General features: G+C 33.6%; 1 protein-coding gene and 2 non-coding genes across 3 annotated transcripts; 1 reads left to right on the top strand and 2 right to left on the bottom strand.

Annotated features, from left to right (window-relative positions):
• Positions 1–3,803: 3,803 nt before the first annotated feature.
• Positions 3,804–3,878, bottom strand: Trnas-aga (transfer RNA serine (anticodon AGA)). The gene has a single exon. It is a non-coding gene; the product is annotated as a tRNA-Ser (tRNA).
• Positions 3,879–4,032: 154 nt separating this feature from the next.
• Positions 4,033–4,107, bottom strand: Trnas-aga (transfer RNA serine (anticodon AGA)). Its single transcript has one exon. It is a non-coding gene; the product is annotated as a tRNA-Ser (tRNA).
• A 2,465-nt stretch (positions 4,108–6,572) lies between these two features.
• On the top strand, positions 6,573–9,582 carry LOC136271998 (polypeptide N-acetylgalactosaminyltransferase 5-like). Its single transcript, XM_066072649.1, has 7 exons — positions 6,573–6,629; positions 6,847–7,032; positions 7,386–7,514; positions 8,193–8,296; positions 8,516–8,519; positions 8,717–8,845; positions 9,433–9,582. Exons 1-7 carry the CDS (start codon positions 6,588–6,590, stop codon positions 9,580–9,582), a joined length of 744 nt encoding a protein of 247 aa, XP_065928721.1. The 5' UTR covers positions 6,573–6,587.
• Positions 9,583–11,252: the final 1,670 nt, after the last annotated feature.

Raw genomic sequence — 11,252 nt, 5'->3', positions numbered from 1 at the left:
AAAGGTAAGTCACTGGAGAAGTGTTTGAAGCAGTTTTCGTACTCGGTCCTGCATCTAAGCTTGAGGTCAAGGGCAAATCTTCTCTGCATGAATTCTCTCATAGCTTTTGTTCTTCCAGGAAACATGTGGCTGCTGAAAAGAGCCTTAGCAGTCTGTTTTCTTTGAGAGCCAAAGAAGTGGCGCAAGTCTTTGAGGTTTTCAATCATATGCCCTTGCTTTTTAGATGCATCGAAAGCAGCGGCACTATCTCCATCACTGGTGAAATGGGAAATGACGAGTGGACGGTCATCACTTTGCAGCTCACTGATGCATTCCGCAGCCGATCTCTTTTTGTGCCCAATGGTGGTCTCTGGAGGAATGGTTGCAGTGCAGTCTTCATGTCCTGGGCAGGTAACTGCCTTTCCCTTGGCCCTAAGATGGGTGCTTTTCTTGCACAGTTTATTGCCGCAAAACACTGCCATAACATTCTCCTTCTTGGTAACATTTTCACTTAAGGTGTATGTCACTTGTGTGGCAGCTTGAAATGGTGTTTTCCCGATCGCACTGAAGGTGGCATTGTTATACCGGGCCCTTATACATGTAGGTGTATTGGCAAGTCCACATTTCTCGTTAAGCTCTTTAATGCCCTGCCTTATTTTCTTCATGCTGTTTTTGTTCACATCAGTGATGATTTTGCCTACTTTGTTGCAGGTCTGATGAATGTTAGTGGCTGATGCAGGTTTGATGTTTGCGCCAAGAAGCATACCACGCATATCCTCTGTTGTAAGGCTGGTACCCAAGTGACCGACAGCCATGGCAACATTAAGCTGTGTGGCTCTCCGTCCCCTTCCTGATCCACTGACTTCCTTGTACAGCTTTTCACGGTGACTGGTGTAATGGCACTTCTTACATCGAATGGAAAGGATCCATGCCAGGCCTCTCTTTTCCTCCCCATGCTGGTTCAAGTCCAGTGAACTGTCACAGTCCGGTAATTTCTGTAAGTGCTTTTTTAATGCATGGTTCCATATGTAACGGACCTGAGTGCTTGCTTTTGCACAAGTATATATACGCAATCCTGCACGAGAATAACCGTGAATTTAATTCTACCAAATTGCGAATTTCTCGTAAATATTGCCCCTTTCGTTAGAACACAAGAATTACCTGTTTTTGGACTCGTATTTAAGTTATTACCAAGGGTAATTAAATATAAGACTTATTTAAAGTTTACGTAAATATATTCAACAAAGAAATTACAAGACGTATAACTAATCAACAATAACAAGTACACCTACAATTAACTCACTGACAATCGGGAATTACCCAAATCGAACAGTGATACTACAGCACAACCTTTGTGTGTACGTTAATTCTATAAGGGGGGGGGGGGGTGCACTAAACGAGAATGACCCAATTATTGTACAAATAAATATTAACAAAATCGAGGAATAATCTAGAATAACCAGACTATATCTCACTTAACTGTTAACGCAAAACTTTGCAAATTATTTTCAACAATAAATCTGAATATACGTATAAATTATTTCTACTATAACAATATTATAAAATATCGATAATGCAATAATTTAGAATAATAAAATTCCAAAGAACTACTAACGATTCCTAATTATTTAATCGGTAAGACTTCAGAGATTAAACCTTTGTCTAACCTTAAATAAAATGAAATATGTCGTATGTATCGAAATTAATCTAATACAAACTCTCTAAATATAAATTAATATCATGTAAACAAGATTAACCCGTAATACCACAATGTATTAAAAAAATAAATTATTTAAAATCCCCTAATTCTACCTAAAATAATCGAAGTAGTTAAAAAACACCCTCTAACCTCAATTGCTAAACCCCGAGTCCACCGGATAGAGTGATCTCCCCTTTTTATACACATACGGAGTCCCCCGGTGCCCCACGCCCTTCCCTAGGGATCACCGGCAGTCACCGGCAATAACATAGACTAATGTATAAAATATAATTCAACAATTAAATTTGGTGATTTACACAACACATGACAAGTAAAATTATAGCAATTCATACAACGATACAATTTAATACAGAAATCGCAACAAGAAATCAGCTTGACGCAAGCGTCAAATGGGCCGCAAAAATATAATTGTTGTATGAATCATTGGTTGTTTACATAAAAACACACCACAAAGAAGAAAATAAAAGTTGGTTGTACTAATTTTTATGGTAAATTTAAATATTAATTTCAGCAACTTGTTTTGAAGTTTAACATTTTACTATTATCATAAAGAATCGAGTTCGTTATTGTAAGCATTTCTAACGGTAATTTTTTGATCATTGTCATAGTATGAAGTAATGGAAAACACATTGATTTGTATAATACAAAGTTCAACTCATCATTTTTCTCTAGGAGATTATGTATTTCAAACCATTTTTTTTGTTGCATTGTATTGAATGAAAACTTAATGCATTAGTTTGCATGATTGCAAGGAACCACATGATAAAATAGAAATTAATTAGTTCAAATTTTCCAGTCAATTCAAATTTTCATTTCTGTCATATTTTTGCGTAAATAATTGATATGGATGTCATTTCATGATATTTTCTACCACAGTTTACATGGAAATATAAAAAATACACACACAAAGTCATTTTATTTGACACGGAACATAGAAATTCAAATATATCATTTATATAAAATTTAATGACATTCAGGTCTTCAGTATTTCAGGTCTTTAGTATGTCCCGCATACCGTAATTTTCCGAATAGACTATAGTCTCGATAAAAACGCGCCAAACACGACAATCTACTAAGTATGACCTATTTTTCATTTACGAGTAAAACAAAAAATATGTGATATTTTTTAAAAGGCATAAAACATATTTCAACATGCAAATTTACTTTTAATTCATAAAAATATCCATAATATTAATTCTATTAAAAAAAAACTATCCCGCAGAAACGCAGTAACAATATTTAAATGTGTATCAAATAACGGACCGCCTTCCGGCGGCCCGTAATAAAATCTAGTGCACAAAAGTTATGATTTGCATCGGGCGTGATATACTGAAAATCCATAACACTAATGGCGGTATGTAAAAACGAAAAGTACATGCTTGGAAAAATCATGAAAACATTTAAAGTGGAGTTTGCCAACGAAAATAAAAGACCTGGAAGATTGAAATACAATCAAATAATCACGTTCATCTGATGCAGTAAGTAATAATAGTACAAATTATGACATCTCGCTGTGAAATGCAAACGATAAATAAGGGGGACATGTCAAAAGTAGTACATGCGTGTGCAATATCAAAATAAAATTCTATATCGTGTCACAATCGTCACACATAGTTTAGCAGTTTTTTCTTGATGGAGTACTTTGTAAAGTCTGGAATTGGGGTTCGGTGACTCTGCATTCATGTAGGAGTCTACCAGCTGCACTTCACTCGGCCCGGGTCGCAAAATCTTCATTTGACTGCTTCTACGCTAAGCATCGCTTACTGTGAATATTCCATCTCTCTGCTGCTGTACAAGGTCCTGAAACCCTTCTTTACTCAGCCTTCTTATAGGACATAGACACTGTACTGCGCTGGTGGTCCCTGTACTTTTCTGGCCCTTGGTGTGAGGAATGCTTACTTTTTGGGAGTTGATTTTTAATCAACTCTCCTATGCAGTCACTCGGACAAACCGAAAGTGAAACAGTGTTTGGACCTCAGCACAAATCATTGCTCCTGACAAGACTTAGTTCTTGAAATTAATTGATGAATTCGATGTAATGTATGCTAAAGCATTGTTTTTCAAGGAAACTTATTTACTGTGTAACGGGATGGGAGAAATAATGACGGACCAGACCGGGATTCGAACCCGGGCCCCCTGAATCTCTAGTCAGGTGCTCTACCAACTGAGCTATCTGGCGCCGGTATTCGAACCGGTCTGACCGTCACATTCCTCCCCCCTTAAATGATCTTCGTCCCCGAAGATCACCCCAGGCTCTTCCCCTGGCAGGAGTTCACCTGTCAGTTCCAGGGGTTGGTCACGGCACCAAATGTAACGGGATGGGAGAAATAATGACGGACCAGACCGGGATTCGAACCCGGGCCCCCTGAATCTCTAGTCAGGTGCTCTACCAACTGAGCTATCTGGCGCCGGTATTCGAACCGGTCTGACCGTCACAACTGTATACAAATACCTTAAAAATAGTCAGATTTTAAATGATACGAACAATTTAAATATTTTTTGTAGTCGTATGTATTCCTATGCCAGAGTTCAATATAGTCTCGTTCAACTCGATGCTCGGCTGTCACCGTAAACCCTTGTCGGAGGTTTACGGTGTCAGCCGAGCGTTTGGTTGAACGAGACTAGAGTTCAATATTGCTTGGATCCATACAATTTTCGAGAAATATTTCTACCACTGATACATAGTTTGATTGAATTAATTTTATCTTTAAATATTATTTAACATGATTCATATGGAGGTTTCTCGACATTCTAGTCGAAAAAGTTCAAAAATTCATATTATAAAAATATGCGTAATTCAAATTAGAAACTACGTATACATGTACTTGTCATGCAAAATAACATATCATTGATTTTAAAATAAATAAACATTGACAAAATCAACTCCCGTCAGTTCTTCAGTACTTTGATTTGTACTGATGTCGATGCAGCCACTTTGGTCCTTTCTTTGGCATGATTTATATTGAACTGTACACTTGTAGACTTTTTCTAAGAATATGATGTTGTGTGTGGTGCAAATTTTTAAGTATTGTAAACTTTCATACTGTTTATTTATTTTAGAGGAACCCCATCTTTGATGACTGATGGAAAAGCTTCATCACCCCCCATTGCTTAAGAACCTCTTATCTTAATCACTAGCCATTAATCAGTGACCACCGTTATCAAAGTTCCAAGGTACATTATTGAAGACTCTTCTGGCACTATTTTTTCCAGTCTCTGTCTTTGTCTTAGAATTAAAATTAACAACTTTTTGCTAATTAATTCTAATGTTTAGTCAACTTCCTTTTTCCTAGCTAATTAATGTCTATTAATTAGAGCTGAACTTTTTTTTTAAAGCACATACACATAAACTCTAACATTTCAGGTTTCATTTCATTTCAAGCTCTTTTCGCAACATCTCACTAATCAAATTTTATTTAGTTTTGAAAACATGTACTGTAGATGAATTTTAACAGAAATTTACTCCAGATTTCAGCAATCTGTTAAGAAGAGTTATCTCCTACTTTTTTAATCCCTTCCGGTCAAAAGTAGATTTTCATACACTAGCATATAGGAAATAGATACCTACTAGACATTTACTGCAAATTTCATTAAATTTCATGAACTTTTAGTTGTCTTAAAGGTCTTACACCAATCAAACTGAACTTAGTCAATTGTAGTTCCATATATATATAGACAATTTCTTTTCTTTCTTCTTCTTTTTTGGTACCTTATTTTAGGCCTATAGTATTGATTTTGGACTCAGTGGCTAGGAGAATTATTACTTTAGTGGAATTGTCACACAAATTTCAATGGAACTATTTTTTTTAGATGCGCATGATGCAACGTCTTGGATGGTGCTGAGCCTGTTTGTCAACATGTGGAACCCCCGTGTACTTGGGGGTAGGTTTTTACTCTCAATTATCTCTCTTATAAGCCGCATAAGGCGTTATTTATCTGATCTAAGAATTTTCTTGAAGCATTTAACTATAATTTCTCTTTCATGAATTATATGCTGAGAGTATAGTTAAATAATTAACTGAATTAAAGCTTTATAGTAACACATAGTGAAATTAACTCCTTGTGTGAGACCTTAAGAGAAACATGTAACTTTTTTTTCTAATTTCAGGAGTTGTCTCCCTTGTTTAAGTTCAACAATGGCGCATAAACAATGTGGGATGCTGTCTTGTCACCAACGGTGAAATTTGACACCTGTATACCTGTATTTTTACCAATCGTCTCAGTCCTCTTTGTTGTGTACATCAGACAGGTAAGAAATGAAGTTAATGGAGGAAAGGGATAATATACCTTAAAATACATTACATACAGTGCAACTGTTTAGGTAAACTTACTTAATATCACTCATTTTTTCAATAATCTTTTTAGATTTAAAGATTATTGATTTTGTTGATTGAATTAGTTTTACTGTATTAATTAGAATCCAAATTAGACGTGCATGCATTTTGTATCGTCTCTTCCGATACTTTTTCATCTGCTTGCTAGAAAAATATAATCACGGTGACATTATTCTGCTAATTATAGATTTTTTTTCCCAATACATGCAACAAAAATATTGAAAAAAATATGTGTTTATAAGATTTTTAAACATAATCAAATATTATAGAATTTTAATGTTGTAAAAATGTTTTGTCTTCCAATATTCTTGTTTTGTTTAATGAACTTAAGACACTTAAAAGCCTAGAATCTTTAACTTTCATGTATGTTTCAACAAAGACCTGAATAAAAGTAAATGACAAGCAAAATTTATATACTGAACTTTGAAACATCATTATATATATAATCCTATGTTATTCTTAAACTAATGATATCACAGGTCGTCCACAATGGCCAGAGGTCTTTTCTCCATCAGTAGAGAATATTTTACGAAATCGGAACCTCCGACCCTGGAATGGATTTCTGGGGAGGAGAAAACTTAGAACTGTCATTTAGAGTAAGTAGGATCCTGGTCATGGCACCAAATTTCTTTTTCTTGTCCATTCTGATATATTGAAAGAACATTTACAGTTTGTGATATAATTGAAAATCATGTTTGATGAATCATAACTTTTTTTCAAAACTCATTTTCTGTGGTACTGTTTTATAACTGGTTATTATGAATTATTATGATAATATGACAGTTTGGTATGATTTTATTTTTCATTTTGTAGGTCTGGATGTGTTGTGGTACCTTAGAAATTATTCCATGCTCTCATGTTGGTCACATCTTCAGAAAGAGAAGTCTGTTCAAGTGTAGAACTGGTGTCAACGTTGTCAAGAAAAACTCAATCCGATTGGCCGAAGTTTGGATGGACGAATACAAGAACTATTATTATGAAAGATTCAACTATGATCTGGTATGAAAGTTTTAAAAATTTCTTTTGATTTTTAGTTCCCTGAATATGAAACTAAAGTAAAATCTGTCTGTCTGTTTGTCAGTTAGTCTAGCCTGCCCCTCTTATCTTAGCTTATTTTTTTCTGGATGATTTTAAGAACTGATTCAGAAATAGAAATTGGGACAGCTTTTAGATGATGTTTTGGTTGTGCAATACTCTCAAAATGTTTTTAATTTGTTATGAAAAATGACATACTCTTGAATAACAAATTGAGGATATTCATTTGGAAAATGTAAATTGTATAATGTAAAGTCAACAATAATCTAATTAAATTAATTTAGATAGATAATAGATGAATACATTGTTTTCCATAGGGAGATTACGGAGATGTCACCGACAGAAAGAAGCTCCGGGAACGTTTGCAGTGCCATAGCTTCGACTGGTTCGTCAAAAATGTCTACCCAGACCTGTTTGTTCCAGGGGAAGCCATTGCTTCTGGAGAGGTACGGAAGATAATATCATCATTTTATTGTCTCATCTTTCATTGCTTTCATGTTGTTTTTTTTAATACAGACAAGAATGAAGTAAACAAAGAGCTACTCCTGTGCCATATTTGATATTTATGGCCCTAAGAAATAGACTTGCTTTAATTTATGTTGCAGCTATATTGAATTTCAATGTTGTATAGGTCAGCCACAACAGTACAGTTAATTTTCTCAAAAAATTCCTCCTTTTACTATTATAAAAATGATGTCATAAAATTAAAAAATATCACCATAATAAAAAAAAAATGACAAAATTATAAATAAAATATAGCAGTTAAGACACATTCTTTACAAGAAATGAAAAGTCACACGATAATCAGGTTATGTAAAATGTGAGCAATACTATGATAATACTGCATAACAAATTATATATATTTATTTTTTTCAACACATGTACCCACTGCCATTGAAGTCTAATATATTAAAAAAAAAAAAATTCAAATTTTTTTTTAAATTTAATTTATTGTTTTTGTTCCATACTAATACTAATGTTGACATTAATAAATTCAGTTTTTATAAATTTTATACACATGCATACACACAAGTAAATTTACATACATTTTTAGAAATATATTAGAAAATTGGCAATTTCAAAGTTTGCATAAATTATAATGTTATGTAATGCATTGGTTACAGATCCGCAGCAAGGCCAAGCCGATGTGTATCGACAGTGCGGTGGATAACCACAACTACCACAAACCGGTCAACATGTGGCCTTGTCACAACCAGGGGGCAACCAGGTGGGTGTGGTCAAATTCACAGATATTACTTAATTTATTGATTGATTTAATTTGATAACTATTTTATTCAAGTATAAAGGAATACATTGAATTGGATTGAACAGCAGGCACAGTGCCTATAAATGTTCTCTCATAAAATTATTTCAAATTATGAATATGATTATAAAATTACCTACAATTTATTGAAATTGGTTTTGTAAAAATAAATTGTCCTTTCAGACTAGTACTTAATTTTTTTTTTTCATAAAATCAAAAATGATTTGTTTGGGATTAACCTATAATGTTATGGTTGAAGGGTATGCACCAATTCAATGAAGATTGATAAATATTAAGAACAGTATAGTATTTGAAGTCTGGACTGCAAGATTCTATGACTTTTCAAAACTGACAGGAATTGATGGTTTTATTGTATAATTGTAGTACTGGATGTTGAGTAAGAACGGAGAAATCCGTCGAGACGATGGATGCCTGGATTATTCCGGAGGAGAGAGCGTCATTGTTTATCCGTGCCACGGCCAGAAAGGAAACCAGGAGTGGCAATACAGAGAGGTAGGTCAAGGTCAAGTAAAGAAAAAAATTATCATAATTTAATTACTGTGGAATCATTAAAGTTCGTTGGGGCCATTTTTCATGGATTGCTGAAATTTTAAAGGTTTGTGGGGACTTTATTCGTGTATTCTCTTGAACCTGCAAAGGAAATATACCTTTTTTCCTGATTCATTAATTCATTGAGGATGTTAATTCATGGATGAGAGGTACCCATGAATTCCACGAAAATTGAGCCACTATGAAATCTATTGTTTCCACAGTAATATGCAGTGACTGTATATTTGCGGCAACTTCAATCCATGATTTACTTAAAATAAATGGTTTAGGGTGACCAATAAAAAAATTATTGTTATTCAGCTTTTATTTCCGCTGCTTTTTATTAATAATTTTCTAGAGATTAAATGTTTTAGAATGACTCAAATTATTAAAATGACTGGTTTGCGGAAGATATTTTATCAACTTTTATAAACTTTTTCTTGTACACGATAAAAGTTGGTTAACAATATTGGCTCCATCAATTAAAGTGGGATGAATAGTACATGCATACATGTACATTCCTTTTCATACATTGTAACTTTCATGAACAGGACAACTCCATTTACCATGCCAACACACAGAAGTGCATGGAGACCAGCGTGGACGGTCAGAAGCTGACCATGAAGACATGCACAGGGATAGACAGACAGATCTGGACCTGGAAGAGGAAGTCACCTAGTGGGATAATCAGGAACAACTAAGGGGCAGACAACTATTGCTGTTGTGGTGTGAAGGGTTCTCTCCCTTTGGAAAGAGAAATATTCACCCACCAAAAAAAATGTACAACTGCCAAACCCCAATATTTGGGATAACAGTTTAACATCTAACTGCTTAAAAAAACATGTGTGATAAATTTGATAGTATATTTGAAAAAAAAAGAAAAGGAATATTTTTCTATGCAAACAATATTTTTGTATGTTGATGTGACAATGGTTTCTTAGTCGTAAACACTTTGCTAGATCTGTGATCTCTTTCTGTATGCCATATATAACTGCAGGAGGGAAAGAAGAGGAAATACATTGTCATCGGAGAAAAAAAATCATGTTAATATTAACTTGTGTCAGTTTGCAGATTTCATCGAAATTGATGGCTGATGAAGATGTATTCATATATCTTGAACAAGTCAGTCATTCAAAGAAGGAAATGTGCTTACTTGACAGTACTTTAAACATAATGTACTTATAGCTTTAGATTTTTGGAATCTAGAAAGTACTTTAATTTTAATTCAAAATATTGAATTAAAAATTAATTGATTGATTTATTTTTGATTAAAGAATTGATTTTGCTCAGATGATAAGCACATGAATTTTTTGATAGGTATTCAAAAATCTTGAGACAAAATAAAGTCTCCGTAATAATCAGTTATTTTCGTTTTGGGTTATTAATCATGTTTCAATGCTTTATCATACAAACTAATGTATAAGGTACCTGCCAGAGTTTTATTGCAATAGTCATTTAATTTTTCAAAGTTGTGGTCAAGCTTATAAGATCTAATTGGTGCTAGTTAGTTAAGAATTATATTGTTCACATTTTGCGATAATTATGTTTGTCATACACAGAAGTCTGTGATTTTTTGCCAGACATTCCTGCCCCATTGTTGTTGATTTTGCTCAGAGAATCACAAACTACACAAAAAGTTGACTTTAAAGTTGATTAAAGGATATGCTTGTTTGTTAAAACTATCTTAAATTATATATCTGTGTTTTAATTGTCGGCTACAAAATATTTTAAATATTCAAAGCGTTGTTTTTCTTGTTGAAGATTGTTCATGCATGTGTATTTATTTATCTTTTTTTTTCTTAAAAGAATATTTCTTCAAATAGCTTCAGTATTTTTTCTGTATACCGGTATCTGAATGGACACAATATACTAACATAGCCTTATCTTGAAGTAGTGTACAATGTATAACTGGTTATTAATGCAGACATGTTAAGATCCAAAAAGTAGGTACATTTATATTTTGTTATTTTTTGCAATCTTAAACCAATGACTCAAATTTTAAATAAGAATAAGTATATAATTTCTCTTTGGCTAATAACCTTTTTATAAGCAAAAATATCCCTTTATCTCCTGAAAATTCCAGTTAAACACACAATATTTGATCTTCATTTGTGGGATTTTTCAAGTGTATGTACATGTATTTGGCATTTAGCTTGGTTTTGAATATGAAGTCAAATTGACTAATATTTTGTTGACTTTTAATTCTTTTTGACAAGCCTCTATGAATGCATGAAGGAGAAGTCCAGATTGTCAAACTTTTAGCAGATAGCATGCATTTCTTACTGCATAGACCCAGCTAAAGGTCTTGGACAGTTTTGTTGTAGAATTTTAGGGGTCCAAGCTTTAAACATCCCTTTATCCAGCCTTTATT

Source organism: Magallana gigas, chromosome 10 (assembly GCF_963853765.1).
Source record: "Magallana gigas chromosome 10, xbMagGiga1.1, whole genome shotgun sequence".
Taxonomy (NCBI): domain Eukaryota; kingdom Metazoa; phylum Mollusca; class Bivalvia; order Ostreida; family Ostreidae; genus Magallana; species Magallana gigas.
Note: the sequence above shows the minus strand (reverse complement) of the source record. Positions and strands in the feature narration are given on the sequence as shown.